Genomic DNA, 24,297 nt, shown 5'->3' with positions numbered 1-24,297 from the left:
TGAAAGCGTATATATATAATGTCTCCGGGCGGACGCTCTGCCTCTAGACCACAGAGGCGGTCACCCCCATAAGAACTACAGGCCATAAAAATAAAAGCAACAAAACCCTATCCATCTTCATAGGAGATCGCTGCCAAATAGTAGTGCCGATTGTACGATTCAGACTTTATCATGAGCATGTGTCAATGAATCGTGAGCAAAAGGTGAGCGTATCCTGCCTCACCGGTGGCATCGTCACAAATGCATGCAAAGGCAAGTCAATTGTTCTGAAAAACAACGGGAACATTTGACACAATTCAAAATAGGGAATTGCATCGGGCATCATGTTTTATGCTTTACTGTGGCCACCAAATATCTACACTGATTATGTTTTCAAAATACAATATAGCATTTTCTTACTCTTTGACATTAGATAGTGTGGATTAGCATTTTCGCTGTATCGCTTATATTTGTATATAATGCTTTGGATCTAATTAGCGGCTTACAGAAATGTGCCAAACTCGCCAACAGGACCTCGGTGTTGCACCTTCACAACGAAAATGCGTCTCGGTGGCAATAAGCCATGCAGTGCCAAACTATGCCAAACGCAATCTTATGCCGATGTCAAATAATGTACGTGATTAATGTCATTGAATAAATATATATTTTTAAGAATTTAAATTTGTTGCAGTTCTTCGCCACATTATGAAATAGATAACGGTTCGGTCCATTCCAACATTGGTAATAGTCACTAGTTGGGTAGTCACTATATCTAATGTTGTTTTTAAATGTAGTTTTTCTAAGATATTCTTTGGTGAATTAGTTGTTAATGTATTTATTTTACTTCACTAGAGTCTGGTCTGTACTCCAGTCTGTACTCCAGTCTGTACTCCAGTCCGTACTCCAGTCTGTACTCCAGTCTGTACTCCAGTCTGTACTCCAGTGCGTACTCCAGTCCGTACTCCAGTCCGTACTCCAGTCTGTACTCCAGTCTGTACTCCAGTCTGTACTCCAGTCTGTACTCCAGTCTGTACTCCAGTCCGTACTCCAGTCTGTACTCCAGTCTGTACTCCAGTCTGTACTCCAGTATGTTCTCCAGTCTGTACTCCAGTCTGTACTCCAGTCTGTACTCCAGTCTGTACTCCAGTCTGTACTCCAGTCCGTACTCCAGTCTGTACTCCAGTGCGTACTCCAGTCCGTACTCCAGTCCGTACTCCAGTCTGTACTCCAGTCTGTACTCCAGTCCGTACTCCAGTCTGTACTCCAGTCTGTACTCCAGTCTGTACTCCAGTCTGTACTCCAGTCTGTACTCCAGTCTGTACTCCAGTCCGTACTCCAGTCCGTACTCCAGTCCGTACTCCAGTCTGTACTCCAGTGCGTACTCCAGTCTGTACTCCAGTATGTACTCCAGTCTGTACTCCAGTCCGTACTCCAGTCTGTACTCCAGTCCGTACTCCAGTCCGTACTCCAGTGCGTACTCCAGTCCGTACTCCAGTCTGTACTCCAGTGCGTACTCCAGTCTGTACTCCAGTCTGTACTCCAGTCTGTACTCCAGTCCGTACTCCAGTCCGTACTCCAGTCCGTACTCCAGTCTGTACTCCAGTCCGTACTCCAGTCTGTACTCCAGTCCGTACTCCAGTCCGTACTCCAGTCTGTACTCCAGTCTGTACTCCAGTCCGTACTCCAGTCTGTACTCCAGTCTGTACTCCAGTCCGTACTCCAGTCCGTACTCCAGTCTGTACTCCAGTCTGTACTCCAGTGCGTACTCCAGTCTGTACTCCAGTCCGTACTCCAGTCTGTACTCCAGTCTGTACTCCAGTGCGTACTCCAGTCTGTACTCCAGTCCGTACTCCAGTCTGTACTCCAGTCTGTACTCCAGTCCGTACTCCAGTCTGTACTCCAGTCCGTACTCCAGTCCGTACTCCAGTCCGTACTCCAGTCTGTACTCCAGTCTGTACTCCAGTCTGTACTCCAGTCTGTACTCCAGTCCGTACTCCAGTCTGTACTCCAGTCTGTACTCCAGTCCGTACTCCAGTCCGTACTCCAGTCCGTACTCCAGTCTGTACTCCAGTGCGTACTCCAGTCTGTACTCCAGTGCGTACTCCAGTCTGTACTCCAGTCTGTACTCCAGTCTGTACTCCAGTGCGTACTCCAGTCCGTACTCCAGTCCGTACTCCAGTCTGTACTCCAGTCTGTACTCCAGTGCGTACTCCAGTCTGTACTCCAGTCCGTACTCCAGTCTGTACTCCAGTCTGTACTCCAGTCCGTACTCCAGTCTGTACTCCAGTCTGTACTCCAGTCTGTACTCCAGTCCGTACTCCAGTCTGTACTCCAGTCCGTACTCCAGTCTGTACTCCAGTATGTTCTCCAGTCCGTACTCCAGTCCGTACTCCAGTCTGTACTCCAGTCCGTACTCCAGTCCGTACTCCAGTCTGTACTCCAGTCCGTACTCCAGTCTGTACTCCAGTCTGTACTCCAGTCTGTACTCCAGTCTGTACTCCAGTCCGTACTCCAGTCTGTACTCCAGTCTGTACTCCAGTCCGTACTCCAGTCCGTACTCCAGTCTGTACTCCAGTCCGTACTCCAGTCCGTACTCCAGTCCGTACTCCAGTCCGTACTCCAGTCTGTACTCCAGTCTGTACTCCAGTCTGTACTCCAGTCTGTACTCCAGTCTGTACTCCAGTCCGTACTCCAGTCCGTACTCCAGTCTGTACTCCAGTCTGTACTCCAGTCTGTACTCCAGTCTGTACTCCAGTCTGTACTCCAGTGCGTACTCCAGTCTGTACTCCAGTCCGTACTCCAGTCTGTACTCCAGTGCGTACTCCAGTCCGTACTCCAGTCTGTACTCCAGTCCGTACTCCAGTCTGTACTCCAGTCTGTACTCCAGTGCGTACTCCAGTCTGTACTCCAGTCCGTACTCCAGTCTGTACTCCAGTCTGTACTCCAGTCCGTACTCCAGTCTGTACTCCAGTCCGTACTCCAGTCTGTACTCCAGTATGTTCTCCAGTCCGTACTCCAGTCTGTACTCCAGTCTGTACTCCAGTCTGTACTCCAGTCTGTACTCCAGTCTGTACTCCAGTCTGTACTCCAGTCCGTACTCCAGTCCGTACTCCAGTCTGTACTCCAGTCCGTACTCCAGTCTGTACTCCAGTCCGTACTCCAGTCTGTACTCCAGTCTGTACTCCAGTCCGTACTCCAGTCTGTACTCCAGTCTGTACTCCAGTCTGTACTCCAGTCCGTACTCCAGTCTGTACTCCAGTCTGTACTCCAGTCTGTACTCCAGTCTGTACTCCAGTCCGTACTCCAGTCTGTACTCCAGTCTGTACTCCAGTCCGTACTCCAGTCCGTACTCCAGTCTGTACTCCAGTGCGTACTCCAGTCCGTACTCCAGTCCGTACTCCAGTCTGTACTCCAGTCTGTACTCCAGTCCGTACTCCAGTCCGTACTCCAGTGCGTACTCCAGTCCGTACTCCAGTCTGTACTCCAGTCTGTACTCCAGTCTGTACTCCAGTCCGTACTCCAGTGCGTACTCCAGTCTGTACTCCAGTCCGTACTCCAGTCTGTACTCCAGTCCGTACTCCAGTCTGTACTCCAGTCTGTACTCCAGTCCGTACTCCAGTCTGTACTCCAGTCTGTACTCCAGTCTGTACTCCAGTCTGTACTCTAGTCTGTACTCCAGTCTGTACTCCAGTGCGTACTCCAGTCTGTACTCCAGTCTGTACTCCAGTCCGTACTCCAGTGCGTACTCCAGTCCGTACTCCAGTCTGTACTCCAGTCTGTACTCCAGTCTGTACTCCAGTCCGTACTCCAGTCCGTACTCCAGTCTGTACTCCAGTCTGTACTCCAGTCTGTACTCCAGTGCGTACTCCAGTCTGTACTCCAGTCTGTACTCCAGTCTGTACTCCAGTGCGTACTCCAGTGCGTACTCCAGTCTGTACTCCAGTCTGTACTCCAGTCTGTACTCCAGTGCGTACTCCAGTCCGTACTCCAGTCCGTACTCCAGTCTGTACTCCAGTGCGTACTCCAGTCTGTACTCCAGTCCGTACTCCAGTCCGTACTCCAGTCTGTACTCCAGTCCGTACTCCAGTCCGTACTCCAGTCCGTACTCCAGTCTGTACTCCAGTCTGTACTCCAGTGCGTACTCCAGTCCGTACTCCAGTCTGTACTCCAGTCTGTACTCCAGTCTGTACTCCAGTCCGTACTCCAGTCTGTACTCCAGTCCGTACTCCAGTCCGTACTCCAGTATGTTCTCCAGTCCGTACTCCAGTCCGTACTCCAGTCTGTACTCCAGTCTGTACTCCAGTCTGTACTCCAGTCTGTACTCCAGTCTGTACTCCAGTGCGTACTCCAGTCTGTACTCCAGTCCGTACTCCAGTCCGTACTCCAGTCTGTACTCCAGTCTGTACTCCAGTGCGTACTCCAGTCTGTACTCCAGTCTGTACTCCAGTCTGTACTCCAGTGCGTACTCCAGTCTGTACTCCAGTGCGTACTCCAGTCTGTACTCCAGTCCGTACTCCAGTCTGTACTCCAGTCTGTACTCCAGTGCGTACTCCAGTCTGTACTCCAGTCTGTACTCCAGTCTGTACTCCAGTGCGTACTCCAGTCTGTACTCCAGTCCGTACTCCAGTGCGTACTCCAGTCCGTACTCCAGTCTGTACTCCAGTCTGTACTCCAGTCCGTACTCCAGTCCGTACTCCAGTCCGTACTCCAGTCTGTACTCCAGTCCGTACTCCAGTCTGTACTCCAGTCCGTACTCCAGTCCGTACTCCAGTCTGTACTCCAGTCTGTACTCCAGTATGTACTCCAGTCTGTACTCCAGTCCGTACTCCAGTCCGTACTCCAGTCCGTACTCCAGTCCGTACTCCAGTCCGTACTCCAGTCTGTACTCCAGTCCGTACTCCAGTCTGTACTCCAGTCTGTACTCCAGTCCGTACTCCAGTCCCTACTCCAGTCTGTACTCCAGTGCGTACTCCAGTCCGTACTCCAGTCTGTACTCCAGTCTGTACTCCAGTCTGTACTCCAGTCCGTACTCCAGTCTGTACTCCAGTCCGTACTCCAGTCTGTACTCCAGTCTGTACTCCAGTCCGTACTCCAGTCTGTACTCCAGTCTGTACTCCAGTCCGTACTCCAGTCTGTACTCCAGTCCGTACTCCAGTCCGTACTCCAGTCTGTACTCCAGTCTGTACTCCAGTCCGTACTCCAGTCCGTACTCCAGTCCGTACTCCAGTCTGTACTCCAGTCTGTACTCCAGTCCGTACTCCAGTCTGTACTCCAGTGCGTACTCCAGTCCGTACTCCAGTCCGTACTCCAGTCTGTACTCCAGTCCGTACTCCAGTCTGTACTCCAGTCTGTACTCCAGTCCGTACTCCAGTCTGTACTCCAGTCCGTACTCCAGTCTGTACTCCAGTCCGTACTCCAGTCTGTACTCCAGTCTGTACTCCAGTCTGTACTCCAGTCTGTACTCCAGTCTGTACTCCAGTCCGTACTCCAGTCTGTACTCCAGTCTGTACTCCAGTCTGTACTCCAGTCTGTACTCCAGTGCGTACTCCAGTCTGTACTCCAGTCCGTACTCCAGTCTGTACTCCAGTATGTTCTCCAGTCCGTACTCCAGTCTGTACTCCAGTCCGTACTCCAGTCTGTACTCCAGTGCGTACTCCAGTCTGTACTCCAGTCTGTACTCCAGTGCGTACTCCAGTCTGTACTCCAGTCCGTACTCCAGTCCGTACTCCAGTCCGTACTCCAGTCTGTACTCCAGTCCGTACTCCAGTCCGTACTCCAGTCCGTACTCCAGTCCGTACTCCAGTCTGTACTCCAGTGCGTACTCCAGTCTGTACTCCAGTGCGTACTCCAGTCTGTACTCCAGTCTGTACTCCAGTCCGTACTCCAGTCCGTACTCCAGTCCGTACTCCAGTCCGTACTCCAGTCTGTACTCCAGTCCGTACTCCAGTCCGTACTCCAGTCCGTACTCCAGTCCGTACTCCAGTCTGTACTCCAGTCCGTACTCCAGTCTGTACTCCAGTGCGTACTCCAGTCTGTACTCCAGTCTGTACTCCAGTGCGTACTCCAGTCTGTACTCCAGTCCGTACTCCAGTCCGTACTCCAGTCCGTACTCCAGTCTGTACTCCAGTCCGTACTCCAGTCCGTACTCCAGTCCGTACTCCAGTCCGTACTCCAGTCCGTACTCCAGTGCGTACTCCAGTCCGTACTCCAGTCTGTACTCCAGTCCGTACTCCAGTCTGTACTCCAGTATGTTCTCCAGTCCGTACTCCAGTCCGTACTCCAGTCTGTACTCCAGTCTGTACTCCAGTCTGTACTCCAGTTTCAATCTAATTATTGAATTATGTTACCTGGGTATACAGGGTATGTTTTAGTTGCTTAGGTCAATACCATGGCGGGTTTAAGGTCAGTAGAGTATGGAAAATCGCAGCGAGGCACACAACAGGTTCATTTTAAAGATTACCTTACAACAAGAGCACCACCCGACATACTTGCTAAAGATCTCGTTCAGGGATTGGAAATAAATGCGGTGAAACTAAAAATTAATAAGAAATCTCTGCGAAATGAGATTCGATTGTACAATTCCGATTATATCATAAGCATGGGTATTGGGTCATTATCAAATAGTAATGATACCAGGTATTCGGGAACAGGTGAGCGTATCCTGCCCCACCGATGACACCCGTCACAAACACATGCAAAGGCAAATCAATGTGCACGGGAAAGTCAAAATAGGGAATTGCATCGGACATTATTTTTGTCACTGGTGCGTTAAATTTCGAAATATCCTCCACGTGTCTTTCAAACGTTTTGATAGCTTTAAGTAGGCCTTGAATGTTGTAACCTCCAACAACTGAGCAAGAGTCACATGACGCTCTTGGAAAGTTGACTGTCGGAAAGATGAAGTCATCCTTCTTGAGTGTTTTGTCAATCTGAATCTTTATGCGGGATGTGAAACGGTTATGCTGTTATTTAAGATACATTTAACAAAAGCGAAACATACATTATCAGGTAGATTTTAGGTTTTAATATATTCAGAAACTGCTACATCTTTCGGGCGGACACTCAACATCTGTCTATCTGAAGAGCTTGTCATACTTCTTGACAAACACTCTGTATGAGAGATTGTCCACCATCCGCCCGGTACGTTTCTTCTGCTGAAAGTACATGTACTTGAAGTCCTTCTGGGTCCAGATGTTGTTCGTGCCGGTAGCCTCGATGTCCAACAGCTGGCGGATCTTCTTGGTGATGCACTGAAGAGTGAGTGAGTGAGTTTGATTTTACGCCGCTTTTAGCAATATTCCAGCAATGTCACGGCGGGGGACACCAGAAATGGGTTTCACACATTGTACCCATGTCGGGAATCGAACCCGGGTCTTCGGCGTGACGAGCGAACGCTTTAACCACTAGGCTACCCGGCCGCCCCTATGCACTGAAGAAACGAAGTCATGGGGTCTATAGGTAAATTTGTTTGTTTGTTTGTTTGTTTGTTTGTTGTTAAACGCCGCACTCCGTGGGTAAAATGACAACCCCATATGCTCCTCAAGATGAGTGAGTGAGTGAGTGAGTGAGTATGGTTTTACGCCGCTTTTAGCAATATTCCAGCAATATCACGGCGGGGGACACCAGAAATGGGCTTCACACATTGTACCCATGTCGGGAATCGAACCCGGGTCTTCGGCGTGACGAGCCAACGCTTTAACCACTAGGCTACCCGACCGCCCCTCCTCAGGATGAGCAATTTGCTACTGATCATAAATTATGAAATATTTTTGATAGCACCTGTGGTTTGTTTGTTTGTTTGTTTGTTGTTTAACGCCGCACTCGGCAGTATTCTAGCTGTATCACGGCGATCTGTAAATGATCGAGTCCGGACCAAACAATCCAGTGATTGATATCAGAAGCATCGATCTACGCAATTGGGATACGATGACATACACCAACCAAGTCAGCGAGCCTGACCGCCCTATCCCGTTTGCGCCTCTAACGACAAGCACAGTCGCCTTTTACAAGCATGGTTGCTGAAGACGTATTCTAACCCGGATGTTCACGGGTTTAGGGCCCTAGAGCATGGTGTTTTGGCAGTTGATTGTTATAGTATCGTAGACCTGTTTCTTACAATAGTGTATGCAAGGTCAGCTGACTAAATGGGTCTTTAAAGGACTTTATACACTGTCACGTGAACTAATATAATTGTCTTACAGCAGGTCAACTATGTAAGGTCGTATATACGAGAACATATTACTAAAAACACTGACCAGGATGTCCTCGAACTTCAATACACCCATCCGGGGTAGCGAGGAGGCGTGCACACAGATCAGCTTACGGCCGTTGATGAAATTGCGGCGGAAACATTCCTGAAATAAAAACGTACATCTGGAGAGGTGAGGCGAGGCGAAATGGGGTTTAACTCACCAAGTGACCCGATCTACAATAAACTGGTGCTAAGCATAGCTGAGTTATGCCCCCTTTTCTTGTTACGTGTGTAACCTCTCTGTCGTCTTTTGACGTCAAAGAGGGAAATCAGTTTCCGTCATTTACGGAAGGTTATTTTATGTATTGAAAGTATAACGTTATACATATATATTTATGTCCTGCAGAAATTTGGCAGGATTTTGTTCCCTCACAGTTCCCATAAAGCTGCAAAATAAAATTACAAATGCATTTGAAAAGAACACACAGGCAATGTTTTTGAAAGTATATAGTTGATTAACTTTGCATTTGAAGAATATATAAACATGTTGAAATATTTAACGCCATAGCAGTTTGTTCAATACTTATTGATGAAATTGACGGTAGTACTTTTTTATATTTTGACTATGAAATGAATGATTTTGTCGGAAAGCAAGTCTCACTAGCGGGGCTAATTGTATCCAATTATGATGTCAATCAAAGAGTGAGTGAGTATGGTTTTGCGCCGCTTTTAGCAAGTTTCCAGCAATATCACGGCAAGGGACACCAGAAATGGGCTTCACACAATGTACCCATGTCGGGAATCGAACCCGTGACGAGCGAACGCTTTAACCACTAGGATACCCGACCGCCCTGTCAATCAAAGAAAAAATTGAAATAAAATGGCGGGGTTGGAGTGTGTAGTCCTTAGACCATCAAACTCACCGCCCCTACCCCCTATGATAAACGACCAGTCACTTAACACGACATACAATTTCACCTTGTAGAGAATATACAAAATTGTTTTTACAGAAAATATTACAATGCTATAATGCACAAAGCTGGAATGTTTACAAAGTTAAGATTTGCCTGTTTGTTGTTCAGCTCAGCGATATTCCATCTAAATGACGATGACCTGTACAAAATTGAGTTTGGATTTCACAAAGCAGTGATTGAAAGTATCAGCCACGTCCCATACCGACACGCAATTACAAAAAGGGGACCAGCCTGACCACCCAATCCACTGAGCCGTAGATTACAACCAGCACAGGTTGCTGGGGATATATTCTGAACGATTTGTTTGTTGTTTAACGCCACACTCAGCAATATTCCAGCTATATGACGGCGGTTTGTAAATAATCGAGTTTGGACCAGACAATCCAGTGATTGATATCATGAGCATCGATCCGCACAATTGGGATCGATGACATGCATCAACCAAGTCAGCGAGTCTGACCTCCCGATCCCGTTAGTCGCCTCTTACAACAAGCATAGTCGCCTTTTACGGCAAGCATGGGTTGCTGAAGACCTATTCTACCCCGGATCTTCACGAGTCATATTTTAGCATCAGTGAGTGAGTGTGTTTGATTTAACACCACTTTTAACAGTATTCCAGTTATATCACGGCGTGTCAGCTTAATGTGGGAGGAAAGCCCGAAGTGATGCAGGTCTTAGACGTTTACCACGAGCGCGGGTATGGTGCTGACAAACCTAGAAACATTATCGGGGCGAACCGGGGTTCGAACCCAAAATCATTGTTTCCTGGCGTGTCCAAGGGACGCAACTCTGCACAGCGAATTGCGGCGCCTTAGACGATTGGACCACCCGTGCCCTCTATTTTAGCATCAGGTAGGAAGATGTATAAAGTCTGGTTCAATTACAAGAGTTTGCTTTCTACACCAGCTATAAGATGTATAATGTTATCCTCCAATCTTATCTAGTTGAGTGTTTTACCTTGTACAGAGGGAAGCCTATCTCCTCCACCCAGTCGGCCACCTTGTCCACATCCCAGTACAAACACGGAGCAACGTTTGCCTTCCTGTCGGAAGCTACAACTTTATAATTGTTGTACGACCTGTACATCTCGTCCACTAGCACGCACGAAATGCACCTGATTGTGACGTCATTAAGCACAATGACGTCACGTTTCTAATCTACCACATACCATTCGTGACCAACTCGTGTTATTCCGGGACAAGCCGAATAGCGACTCGTGCCCCTCTCGTGGCCATTTTTGCGACCGGGTTCCGTCTTAGCGCAAACGGGCTTACCTAAAACAATTGTCAATTCGTTGCGCAATGGTTCACATATATTTCCCCATATATTATTTATATATCAGATGCAATTTAAAGCACATCAGGACATGCGAAATTATACAGTATGATTGAACACATTTAACTGTGTCTGGGGTATTTTTAGATGCAAGACATATGTAAAAACAGAAATTATTTCTGAGGGATTCTTTGACGAAGAACTTGAAATTCTGATTGGTTTGTCGTATTTTCGCACATAACATTCATCGATAGGGGGACGAGTCTTCTTGCAGGTTACGGAAAGGGGCGAGTGGTGACGAGTGACCACATACATGTAATATGTTCGGTCTTTTCGTATTTATTTTTGTAGCAGATAGGCGATCCAATACTGTGTGCTTTTATTGCGAAATTATTTTTTCCATTATAACATTATTTATAAGTATATCCTACCACTTTCTTAATAATTGGCATTAAAAATGAAACGTGTTTTTTTTAGAATTATATACAAAATGTAAATGGTGTAAAAAATATAGTGATCACGTTTTGGTAATGAAACTACACCACATATGCAATCTTCATCGTTCTCTCATTTGCAGGGGCGGTCTGGTAGCCTAGTGGTTAAAGCGTTCGCTCGTCACGCCGAAGATTCCCGACATGGGTACTATGTGTGAAACCCTTTTCTGGTGTCCCCCGCCGTGATATTGCTCGAATATTGCTATAAGCGGCGTTAACATATTCACTCACACACACTCTCATTTGCAATAGCCTTTTTGTTGTATCTAATTATTGATTTGTGTGTCGCTCAGTGCAGGCATTGACTATGATGAAAGATAAGTAAATGGTAACCGTACGGCGTGGACGATTCTAAATTGTGCATCTCCACCTACCGCTTTGGCAAATGAAATCATAAAAAGCGTGAATATAGAAAAAGTGAGTTTTTATTGTATCATTGGTAATCTTTCGGCCATGTAACGTTGGAAATAACTGAAGACAATTTCCAAGGACCCTTAAATGAAAGAATGTCAATGAAAAAATGATAGAATCCAATGCACGGCTGTCTAGCGTCGATCCCTGTCCAGCACACTAGCAGAATTCAAATATTAGTTAAATACGATTGTATTTAGAGTGGTGTCCCTTTATCTATCGCCCCGCCCCTCATGAATATTCGGCTTTCGTCGTATTCAATCTTCCCAAATCAAAGTAATAGTGTGGATAATAAATAAAGTGCCCATATATTGTGTCATATTCTTTTCTAAAACAATGTTAATTACACTTAATTAAAATGCACCGCAACATATAATTATCGTATAAAGGTGTAAATGTTACTTACTCGTCTTTTTCCGGAATCTAATTTTAGCTTTCGCGGGAAAATTCTCGCGCCAAATTCAGCACGTGAACACAACAAAGCGCAGTGACTGATCAACCTGTTGACAGAACTTACAATCATGGCAGGTTTTGATGATGCTGGAATATTTTACAGTGATAACTTCGGTTCAGAAGATCAACCAGATGAAGGCCAAATCAACAGGACGCAAGTGAAGAAACGATTTAAGGATTTCATCCGACAGTTTCATGAGGGCAACTTCTCCTATCGTTACCGGTAAGATGGTATACTGGTGAGAAAACTAAACTAACCTGTTGAGTATTGCCAACTTGTGTATATTTGTTGATCGATCTTAGATTTCATTAACGAAACCATTAATTAAGCGTGTATCTGTGAAATGGTATTTAAACTGATTAGGCCTTATGTGATTGTAAAATCCCACCTATGCGACACCAGATCGTGTGGATTTTATGTAGCTGTGATCATTTTGGTTTCATAGAATATGTCGGCCACGGGGTGTTTATACTGAGTTAACAGCATCTTTAAATTCAAGCAATAAGATTGTTTTATAGCTTTGCTAAACCATACAAAAAAGCTGCGGCTATATATGACATTGATCTTACTATTTGTGTTAAAATGAAAAAATAAATAACATTAAACATTCAGGGATAGTTCTAGGTTTGGCCTTATACTTTAAGCCCTTAAATTGGGAAAAAAGGTCCTCATTTTCAAATACAACGGGGCATATTAACATTGTGCTGAATGGGTGTACCTCTAGAATATTTGAGATTTTCACATGAAGGACCCATGGAAAAAAATCCTTGAGTGAACCCTGAATATTTACATATCCCCCCCCCCCCCCCCCCCCCGGCATATAATGCAGGGGGATATAGCGACCAGCCAGTCCATCTGTCCGTCCGAAATCATTTCCTTTGCCGGGGCAGAATTCCAAAACCATTCAGTGTATTTGATCGAAACTTGGCAAATCTCTATCAGGCACATACTGAAGTGGTGCCTTTTGATATTTTGGAATTTTTCTCCTTTTTTTAAATTTTTTTTTTATGGAATGAAGTTGGACATAGACTCCATTGGGGAACGGGTTCGTTTCCGGGCCAGAATTCGAAAACCATTCAGTGGGTAAACAATGTATGCTTCTTAAAGAACATTCAACTGTTGACTCATTACATACAGAATTGCACATTTACTAGTGGTTATTTTACAGACAGTGGCGGGGGGGGGGGGGGGATATGTCATCTTTCTGATGACTCTTGTTTGTTACTGCCAGAAGCGATAGTGGTTACAACGTTATATATTTGAGGCATTATCATGATTTCCTTGTGTGATTTTCAGAGACCAGCTGAAGAGACATTACAACCTTAAGCATTACTGGCTGGACATTGACTTGGACGATGTTCGTAGTTTTGACGAGACTCTTGGTGATAAACTTCTCAAGCAGCCTTCTGAACATCTTCCTTTGGTAAATATCCAATGTGTTGTCATTGTATTGTGTGTACTTTACATTGCATATACTGATTCTTGTAACCACAATAGCTGCAGATTAACAATGTGCCCGAATTCCTGGTCTGCCACCTATGGGGAAGTCTCGGTATGCTTATTTCCTGAATTCGAAGTAAATTTAGTGAGTGAGTTGGGATCAACTCTGCTTTTAACAGTATTCCAGTTATATCACGGCGTGTCAGCTTAATGTGGGAGGGAAGCCAGAAGTGATGCAGGTCTCGGACGTTTACCACTTCGGTGAAACCCACGAGCACGGGTATGGTGCTGACAAACCTGGAAACGTAATCGGGGCAAGCCGGGATTTGAACCCACAATCATAGGTTTCTGGTGTGCACAACGAATTGCAGCGCCTTAGACGACTGGGCCACCTGTGCCCCCACAAGTAAATTGTACGCAAAGACTGCTGATGCCGTGCACAGCTGATTTGCTATGGCGGGCGTCTGTGGCTCTGGCTTATCTTATCTTGTGTGCCTATTCAATCCTTATGTTCAGTGTGTGTTGGGGTAGGTTTATCCTTAGCCCTTCCATTCTTTTTGTCCATGACATACCCTTTTACTGTCTTTAGAATTAGGTATTCCCTTCTGATCAAACACTCCTTCAGTGAAATCAGGGGAAATTCAGTGAATTATTTGCAAGTTTAGAATTCCTTGGGTAAAATGACAACAACATATTCACCTCAAGATGAGCAATTTGCTGCTGATCATAAATTATGAAATAGTTTTGATAGCACCTGTGGTTTGTTTGTTTGTTGTTTAACGCCGCACTCAGCAATATTCCAGCTATATGTCAGCGGTCTGTAAATAATCGAGCCTGGACCAGACAATCGAGTCATTGACATCATGAGCATTGATCTACACAATTGGGATTGATGACATGCATCAACCAAGTCAGCAAACCTGACCACCCGATCCTGTTAGTCGCCTCTTACGACAAGCATAGGTGCCTCTTATGGCAAGTATCGGTTGCTGAAGACCTATTCTACCCCGGATCTTCATGGGTCAGCACCTGTGGCTAATTAAGTCGCTAGTTTAGATTCAAGGTGTTTAAACCCCTGCAGTGTGCTAATCATGCTAATTGAAATCCGAAACAGTGGTATGGACCGTTATAATGTCAATGATGACGGCATTGTGGCGCAGCAGTGGTTTTCCAGTGATAGTCACATTTACCTTTTATAGGTGAGGTGAAATGGGGTTTAACGTCGCGTCCAAGATTATTGCACTTATATCGCGACGTGCATGCACGTGTGTGTGCATGTGTGTGTGTGTGTGGCTGCTTGTACTAGACCGGACTGATGCCGATTTATAGTGCTAGCTCACTGAGATACAATGCCGCAGTTTAACATGAACATCCCACTCAGACACAGTATACTGACTCCGAGCCGACCAGTCCTTGTTTTAGCCCCTTAATGTCGAGCGCCAGACAGGGTAACAACAAGTACCATCTTTTAACGTCTTTTGGTATGACACGGTCGGGAATCGAACCCGGGCCTTCCGCTCTCCGGGCGGACGCTCTACCACTAGACCACGGAGATGGTCTTACCTTTTATAATCCATGGTTGCATAATAACGTTTTATCACATCAGGTGTTTTTAAGAAAGAGAAGTGTTCAGATTTTCCTGATTTTTATTTATAGTTTGAGGATGCTGCCAAGGAGGTCGCCGATGAGGTGACCCGACCCCGACCTGAGGGAGAAGAGGAGGTCGAGGATATTCAGGTCATGCTGACGTCCTCTGCAAACCCATGCTCAGTGCGAGAACTCAAGGTACAGATTACTGCAGCCCTGCTTCCAGAATTGTTGGAACTGTAGCTAAAATCTTCCCAAGTCCAGGGAGTTCACTGACTTCAAAAGTCCAGTTTCTATCCTTGTCTAACTAGGCTGGAATTTTTACTGAATTACATTTTGGCTTAACTAACGAGTCTATGCATAGGCCAATGTTTTCAAATCTTGTCATATTTTTTATCTATGTGCTCAAGTGATTTGATGCACTTTGCTCCGTAGGACCTGTTTTATTACAGTAAAGATCTTGATAATGCATCAGAGCGTCTTGACTGGGCGCCTCAATTTTGTTTGAAGCAGATGCAAGGGATATGAGAGGTGGAATCTGATTCGTCAGTAGGCAAACAGAAGGGACTCATTATTGCCACTGGTGGCGCTACATTCGAGCCACGAAATTCCAGCCTTGTCAGGCAAGGGTGGAAATAGGACTTTTATAGTCAGTTAACTCCCTTGCCTCTGGAGGATGATATTTTGTGAGGAATGAATGACTAAATATACATTTTGATATTCGTGACCAACTCGTGTTATTCCGGGACAAGCCGAATAGCGACTCATGCCCCTCTCATGGCCATTTTTGCGACTGGGTTCCGTCTTAGCGCAAACGGGCATACCTAAAATAATTGTCAACTCGTCGTGCCATGCACAGGAGTCCGTATCTAAAAATAGACGCCCTCATGCATATTCATGACCATCCAGATGGTCATGAATATGCATGAGGGCGTCTATTTTTAGATACGGACTCCTGTGCGTTATGGTTCACATATATTTCCCCGTATATTATATATATTTCAGATGCAATTTAAAGCACATCTGGACATGCGGAATTATACAGTATGATTGAACACATTTAACTGTGCCTTGGGTATATTTTTAGATGCAAGACATATGTAAAATCAAAACTTATATCTGAAGGATTCTTTGACAAAGAACTTGAAATCATATGCGCATTCTGATTGGTTTGTCATATTTTGGCACATAACATTCATCGATAGGGGGACGAGTCTTCTTGCAGGTTACGGAAAAAGGCGAGTGGTGATGACTGACATTTTAAGTGACAAACTTTCATGCATTAAAAGAAGTTCTGTTGATAGCTTTTGTTTTGCTTGTCGTATCTATATGAGAAGTGATGCAGCACTGACGACATGTGTTTCAGTCGGAACAAGTGTCCTCGCTGGTGAAGATTCCTGGGATTGTTATTGCTGCCTCGACGATCAGGGCCAAGGCAATTCGACTGGCGATACAATGTCGTGGTTGCAGCAACGTCATGAACAACATTGCAGTTAAACCTGGCCTGGAGGGATATGCTTTGCCGAGAAAGTGCAACACGTAAGTTCAGCCTTTGAACAATCCAGAGCTGAAGATAAGCTGCGTATCTGCGTATAATACGCATCAGAAATGCAGAAATATGCAGTAAAATATAATCCAAGCGTATCAAATACGCAACGAACATTACAGATACGCTACAAAAGTAAAACTTGTGCATATCATCAAAATATTGTGAAGTAACCCTGCGTATTCGTTTAGCAAATCAGCAACTTATTTTAAAATTAATAACGGGCATTCCGTCAACCTTGCCAAACTCCACGATGACAGTTACATCATGATCATTTGCCATCACACTTTCTTTTGGAAGTATTGTGGTATTTTTGAGTCCTATAAAGCTCTCGAACCCACACAACACCAGTTTGCAGGGACTAGATGAATAGAGTTTTTAAATATTTAATCTTAATACCCACATGTGTAAAAACTAGTGGGTAACAGAAATTTGAATACCCAGATAGAATTACTGATACCCAATGATTTAAAAATGCATGGGTAAAATACCCACAACACCAAAAGCTTATCTGGAGCTCTGCAATCTCATTACGATTAGGTGTTAGTGCTTGCTTCCACTACATGTAGATCTACCCGTGAAGATTCCGGGGTAGAATAGGTCTTCAGCAAGCCATGCTTGCCGTAAAAGGGAACTATGCTTGTCGTAAAAGGCGACTAACAGGATTGGGTGGTCAGGCTCGCTGACTTAGTTCATGCATGCAGTGTCTGCTCTGGCTTAAATTTTCTTGGGGTCACTTGGACCCCTTCATCATAAAATTAGGGGTCCCAAACAAAAATGAAGGGGTCTAATTTATAGCATTATAACATAACATTAACAACAGAACACAGTGGTTGTGAAAAATAAGAAATCTTTTCGCAACTGCAAAATATCAACAAACAGGCAAAGTGAGAGAAAGGTTCACATCAGGGCACATCCTGCTCTCATAACCAAGAGGTTTACATTAAGGGACAAACAATTTCTTAAAAGGGACATTTGATATTAATGAATATTATAACACAAAATTATCCATGTTAATATCTAACTTCGTATATGAAAAGGCAGTACACGGGTCAGCCATTGGTGAGGGGTCATTGTGACAGACATTTGTGAATGTTTTTACCGAGATCTACCAATGATTTGAAGTTTTGGATTCAGTTAAGTTCAATGGCTGTTCTGATGCTACTGTACTGAGTATTGAGTTCATGTTGTAACTGTGACAATGATCAATGAGTCATAAAATATAATTGGCATATCAAACGCTTATTTAGTAAGAGCATGTTCAGGATCCAGCATTTCCTTGATAAATCTAGTCAACATGTTTCAGGTGCTATAAATGTTTAAACATGTCAGTTACACCAATAACGGTCCTGGCAAAATGTGTTTTGCAATTCTTAATATGACTCACAAGATATTGAATTATTATCAGCTTGATAAGTCTGTTGTAGAATAACTAAATATTCAGAGTCCGCTAAATAAAAACAATGCTTACATCATTGTACATTCAAGTGTTCGCATTCATTCTTTATCATATACAGTATCGCGGTATTGATAAATCTCGTAATCCACACAACCTGTCGACTGTTTACTTATGCAAATCTAAGCACGATATATTTCATCGCATGATCGAATACAGGACTCGTTGCGGTATGTCACGGCTACTTGTACACACGTTAACTTTTTTATGACAGTTCCTGGGATGTTTTTGAAGTGGAATTACCCCTTCCTCCAATCAAAATTGATTAGAAAAAGAACCCATTTGTTCAAACGAAGTCCCTTGACCAAACCTCGGTCGTATGCAAAATTCAAAACAGGAAGTGATATACCATATAATCCACACAGCCTTACTTACTGCGGTAAGATTCACCAATGACAGGTACTTTGTTTACCGAACTCGGTAAAGAAAATCAGCATCAATCAATCCAATGAACAACAAACATTTTGTGAATCACATATTTAATAAGTTTGTAAGCGTGCCCCACTACGATCCATTATAAATTAACTACCGCGATAACATAGCGTATCATCCTACACGGTCGCTCGATTTCGCGGGTCACTGTTACCACGTTCTGAAGTATACCCTGGCTATTTTTAGTTTGACACAAGGTCAGGATATTTTCGACCAATCAGCAAGCTAAATTAATTACGAATTTATCCGACTTGCTTAATATGTGGCACCTGATTGGCTGAAGCAAAGCTACGGACCATACCGAAAATTAATACATGCAAAACCGACAATAGATATACGTCAAGAAACCGGTTTGGGTATTTGTCATAAAAAGGGAGAGAATAATGAAACTGGTTTGGTTTAGCAAACGGAAGTGTTAATCAACATGCTTCGCTGTCTTGTTTGGCAACAAATACCTTTACGCAAAGACGTACGTCTTTGATTTACGATAACAGTGTCAATTCAATATGAAATTAATATAGCCCCAGTCACTGCGTCCACGAGACCCACACGTTACGCAGGTGCGTTCAAACTTATTTTTGTGCGTCCAAGACGCAAAAACGCGCTCTTCAGCCAACACTGTGCATGTCATCGATCCCATTTGCGTGGATCGATGCTCATGATATCAATCACTGGATTGTCTGTCCAGACTCGATTATTTACAGACCGCCGTCATATAGCTGGAATATTGCTGTGTGTGGCGTTAAACAAAAAACCAACCAAACCAACCAACATGTAGAGGACATCCCATTACGAACGAATGAAATGAAACAAGAAGTCACCATTAGCCATTCCGCAAGTTTCAAACTGGCACTAAAAAGTTCATTACTGCTGTGAGTTGCTATACATCTGTATGTATGAATTGTCTCCCTTGGATGCTGTAGAAAGTATTATTTGCTGTGTACAAAATTGATGGAGTTACTGATTTTTTTACCCCCGACCTAAAAGGTATATATAGTCATATATGCCAAAGTATTCCGTCCGTCCTTCTGAGGACATTTTTTGTGTGCGGCCCATTATTTGAAAACTACTGCATAGATTCTTATCAAACATGGTGAAGACTTTTTTACACCGATAGGAGAGGTGCACTGACAAGTTTCATTTTGATATTTGGATTTTCTGAAAAAATTTCACTAATTCATTCACTTTTTTACTTAGAACGTTTTGCTGAAACATTTGTGCAACCAATAACTTAAAAACCTGTATGGATTCTTTTCAAATTTAGTGAACAGTTTACATACAAATAAAAGAGGTGCATTGCAAAGTTTGATTCTGATATGTGGAATTTCTGAGAAAATGTGAATTTTTACATGTTTTGAACTTGGAATGTTTGTTTACCATGCTTACCTCAACATTTGTCCGACCTATAACTTGAACTACTTCATGGATTCTTTTCAAATTTAAAGAACACTATACTAGTCTAAAAAAAATAATAGTCTTCGTTCTCGGGCACCAACTGCATCATCATAAAGTCTGCCGCACGTTTTATTTTTATTTCCATTTTCAAAAAAATATAAAAATCCTAATACTTAAACACATTGCACCAAAAAAAATTGAAAATGTGAACAAAACAAAACATGCAATGAACTTTATGATGTGGGCAGTGCCTGAGAACCAAGACTATTATTTTTCTTGGCCCTAATAGGAGAGGTGCAGTGCAAAGTTTGATTTTGATTTGTGTATTTTCTGAAAAAAAATATTTTCATGTTGGACTGAGAAATATGTTCAATTATGTCTTGCTTCTGAGTGTATTGGGACGGTCGGGTAGCCTAGTGGTTAAAGCGTTCGTTCGTCACGCCGAAGACCCGGGTTCGATTCCCGACATGGGTACAATGTGTGAAGCCCATTTCTGGTGTCCCCCGCCGTGATATTGCTGGAATATTCCTAAAAGTGGCGTAAAACCATGCTCACTCACTCTGAATGTATTGGAAACTTGTGACCCCCTGAATCTTTCTATCAATGTTCTTGAGTAATTTTGTGGCCAGAGACGTAGATGAATTCAGAGACAATGACTTGTGTTTCAGTGACCAGGCAGGGCGGCCGAAGTGTCCGATCGACCCGTTCTTCATCATCCCAGACAAGTGTCGTTGTGTGGACTTCCAGGTGTTGAAGCTGCAGGAGACGCCAGAAGCTGTACCTAACGGTGAAATGCCCCGCCATCTGCAGCTGTACTGTGACAGGTGAGCAGACATCTTTCAGCAGCTGGATGTGAACGTATTGAGTGAGGGTTTCACTGAAAAGGGAAGAGGGGTTTAACATTGACAGGAAGAAACTAATTTTATGATATAAAGTGAAATTGAAAAGCCAGTTTTGTTTGTTGTTTAACACCGCTTTCGGCAATATTCCAGCTATAATATGGCGGTCTGTTAATAATCGATTCTGGACCAGACTATCCAGTGATTGACATCATTGAGACACGATGACATACATCAACCAAGTCAGCGATCTTGACCACCCGATCCTGTTAGTCGCCTCTTACGACAAGCATAGTCACCTTTTACCATGTTTACAGCAAGCAAGGGTTGCTGAAGACCTATTCTACCCCGATCTTCACAGGTCTCAAAGGCCAGTTATATCTGTTGTGTGGATTCCACAACCATATCGTTTTTGGTTGGGATTATAAAATGTTGACTAGTGCCAGTATTCATTATTGGAGTAATAAAAATTATTTTGAATTTAGCATGTTTCAAAGCCAAGTGGAATGTGATTATGTGTGAGTTGCGTTCTTGGTGAGCTATTCGAGATATGAATTGTGGATTTGTGTTGCAGGTATCTCTGTGATCGTATCGTCCCTGGCAACAGGGTAACAGTGATGGGGGTCTACTCTATCAAGAAGAGTTTTAAACCAGCAAAGGTAAGAAGATATGGCCTCTTAATGAATTTGATGCAAAACTGCTTCTTACACAATGTTAAACCTAATTAGCACATGCTGACTTGGGTTATGTGTAGTGATCTTATACAGTTGCTGTGTGTTTTGTAAACAAATTCTTGTTGACTAGTGCAAACACCCAGAAAGCTCCAATTTACCTTGTGGTGACCAATTTTGTAATATGATGGCAGTGTCTGAAACTCCGAAGAGTAAACTGAGAGCCTTAGGCTAAAAAACGTAAGTCTTGCTTCTCAGGCACTGCCCACATCATCAAGTTCATTGCCTGTTTTGTTTTTGTTTACATTTTCAATATTTTTTTGTGCATTGAGTTTAAGTATCAGGATTTTTACATTTTTTTAAAAATGGAAATAAAAACAAAATGTGCGACAGACTTTATGATGATGGGTGTGGTGCCTGAGAACCAAGACTATTATTTTTTTAAAGCCTTAGGGCTAGCACATTTAAAAAACTGTGAGCTAAGTGGAAACACTGTAGGCCCAAACATTTTAACTGAAACAGGGAGACCTTATAATATAAATTACAAAACACAACCCGTCGACCAGAAGCTTTTTTCCCAGAGACTCCTTGGTGATAGATGAAGCCTATATTTATCCAAAAATTATCGGCTTTTAAAACATCTTTTCGCTTCATGTCATTTAAAGGTCTAATCCTTCTGTTTATAAATACGAAAGTTACGTTTATCATATTACTTAAATAATGCTCAATAAATATCTTAAATAAACTGTAGGCCATATGAGCCTGCTGAAATTTGGAACTATCAGCCCAAGCCCAACAGGCCGAACACTGTATGATAGCCAATGTTATCGATGTTATCAACCAACCTCCTGAATATGCAAGTGTGTTGTTCTCTGTTGGTGTTATGGTTTTCATCAAAGGTTGTTTGTCAAGTGTTTGTTAAATTATTTTTTTGGGATCAAATTTGGGATTTTTTTTTTAAGGTTATTGTTAAAATTATTAACAAGGTTTGGCCTCTAAGGTTTAAAGAGTAGTTTCCTTTGACCCTTAACATCAACAGTTGTAAGTGTCAAGTTTTCATTTTGACATGTGATATGAATACCAGATAGTGTTTAATTTTTGGCATAATAAATTCATTATGGCGTCTTTAGTTGCCATATACGGTGTCAGAAATATAGAAATATTGATCCCATTATTTTTCTGCTAACCTAATGAGACTGTATTCAGCAACTAAATTACACCCAGCCCAATATTTTTCTGCTAACCTAATATGACTTCATATAGGGCAACTAAAGACGGCAAAACTAATAATATTTCGTCATGCTGGTGATGGGAGGCGCGTGTGGCCTAGCCATCTAAGGCGCCACAATTCGCCGTGCACAGTTGCATCCCTAATGGATGCCTGAAACCTATGATTGTGGGTTCGAATCCCGGTTCGCCCCGATTATGTTTCTAGGTTTGTCAGCACCATACCTGTGCTCGTGGGTTTCGTGGTAAACGTCTGAGACCTGCATCACTTCGGGCTTTCCTCCCACATTAAGCTGACACGCCGTGATATAACTGTAATACTGTTAAAAACGGCATTAAAGTTTAACCCAACTCACTCATTCATGCTGGTGATGAAAGATAGTTGTATACACTTATGTGCCAACTGCTGATGTTTTTTGTCTGCAGGGTGGCGCCAGAGATAAGGTGAATGTTGGAATACGGATGCCATATTTCCGTGTAGTGGGCATCCAGGTGGACACGGATGGAGCGGGTCGGACCGCACTCAACCCACTCACCCCTCAGGAAGAGGAGGAACTCCGCAGGCTCACCAAGACCCCCAACATCTTCGAGACCATTGCCAAGAGCATAGCGCCATCCATCTGGGGCAGTGCAGACATCAAGAAGGCTATTGCGTGTCTACTGTTTGGAGGTTCCAGGAAGAAGTAAGAACTTTGGCGTTGTGCTTCCTGGCCTTGTGTGAAAAAACTACTTCCACTAACACAACCAGACCATTATTCCACGAGAAAGTCTGAAAATTTGTATCACATTCGTATCGAGCCAAAATATAATTTTTTATCTGATTCTAAACTATGTGCCCTTGGTCAGGTAAATTTGGAAAAATATTTTTTTATATATTATCCTGCATTCCTCCTTAACATGCTTAACCCTTTCGCCCCGACTGCCCGATTTATCGGGCAGGATAAACCGTGTCCCAGGACCCGGCTGCCCGAAAAATCGGGCAGCATAAGCCGAGGCCCAGAACCCGGCTGCCCGATAAATCGGGCGGCGCGAGCGTGTTTACAAAATCGCTCTTTCTACTTCCTTTCTCGTGTGTAATCTCGTTCTAAATATGGAAACGAGATCTACACGTATTGACACGTCATTCGATGGAATTTCCCCGTCTTTTTGGCGCGAAAATCGCGGGTATGTCACCTGTTTTCGCGACAGGTATTTTTCTCGCTTGAATCGTAAATCAAGCGTAATGGCGGCCAACTACGATTCGGATAGCGATCAGATGATTAACAACGACTATATCGGGAATAATAATGTGTTTGAATTGAATAATTTACGCGAAGGGGAGAGGGAATTTCGCGAATATTTTCGTGAAGATTTTGACGGTTTCGACGAGGTGTCCCCCCCCGCCAACTTTCGAGAATGGGAGTGGCAGAGGGACACACGACAGTGGAGACATGTGGGATTTTGAAGAGGCGACCGGATTCAAGAATATATATTGACACGGTGAGTGAAGAGTCGTGCTATTGATTTTTTCCAACTGTTTTACAATGATTCTGTGTTTGAACAGATTATCAGTGCGACGAATGAGAATGCAGCCTACACGTGAACGAGCGATCACAACAACAACAAAGGTGAGTGGCATGACGTATGTTTCTTTTTTTTTAAATTTATTTTTCTGATCGCAATCCGAATTGTAGTTTGCCGGTTTGTCGTATGTCCTTATATTTCGCTCAATTTGAATAAAATTTATTTCCATATTCATGTTTGTTTTCTTGTTTTTTACATCTTAATTTAAATTTTAGTAACTGTAATGATTATTTATTTATTAATTGATTTAATAAAGTACTGATTTAATTTATTATGCAATTGTAAATAGCAGTGTATTGTAAATATGTTATCACAACTTGTATATTTGCAGAACTTGAATTTACGATCTTTCCGTCCTTTTAC

The 24,297-nt window shown here is 43.5% G+C and overlaps 2 protein-coding genes across 2 annotated transcripts in view; one reads left to right on the top strand and one right to left on the bottom strand.

The window, feature by feature from the left end:
- Positions 1-6,988: 6,988 nt before the first annotated feature.
- LOC124124622 (sterile alpha motif domain-containing protein 15-like) lies at positions 6,989-10,337 on the bottom strand. Its single transcript, XM_046487836.2, has 3 exons — positions 10,102-10,337; positions 8,235-8,333; positions 6,989-7,229 (listed from the first exon to the last, which is right to left on the bottom strand). The coding sequence occupies exons 1-3, from the start codon at positions 10,228-10,230 to the stop codon at positions 7,053-7,055; spliced, it is 405 nt and encodes a 134-aa protein (XP_046343792.1). The 5' UTR covers positions 10,231-10,337; the 3' UTR covers positions 6,989-7,052.
- A 1,434-nt stretch (positions 10,338-11,771) lies between these two features.
- Positions 11,772-24,297, top strand: part of LOC124124617 (DNA replication licensing factor mcm5-like) — a 31,795-nt gene continuing 19,269 nt past the window's right edge. The window contains exons 1-7 of the mRNA XM_046487828.2: positions 11,772-12,000; positions 13,075-13,201; positions 14,875-15,003; positions 16,172-16,344; positions 20,303-20,458; positions 21,048-21,132; positions 22,798-23,054. Of these exons, the coding sequence (XP_046343784.2) occupies positions 11,846-12,000; positions 13,075-13,201; positions 14,875-15,003; positions 16,172-16,344; positions 20,303-20,458; positions 21,048-21,132; positions 22,798-23,054 (1,082 nt within the window). The 5' untranslated portion in view covers positions 11,772-11,845. The remainder of the gene's footprint in view (positions 12,001-13,074; positions 13,202-14,874; positions 15,004-16,171; positions 16,345-20,302; positions 20,459-21,047; positions 21,133-22,797; positions 23,055-24,297) is intronic.

Source organism: Haliotis rufescens, unplaced genomic scaffold, assembly GCF_023055435.1.
Source record: "Haliotis rufescens isolate VD_foot unplaced genomic scaffold, xgHalRufe1.0.p SCAF_3, whole genome shotgun sequence".
NCBI classification, from domain to species: domain Eukaryota; kingdom Metazoa; phylum Mollusca; class Gastropoda; order Lepetellida; family Haliotidae; genus Haliotis; species Haliotis rufescens.
The sequence above is the reverse complement of the archived record's forward strand: the minus strand, read 5'-3'. Positions and strand labels throughout refer to the sequence as shown.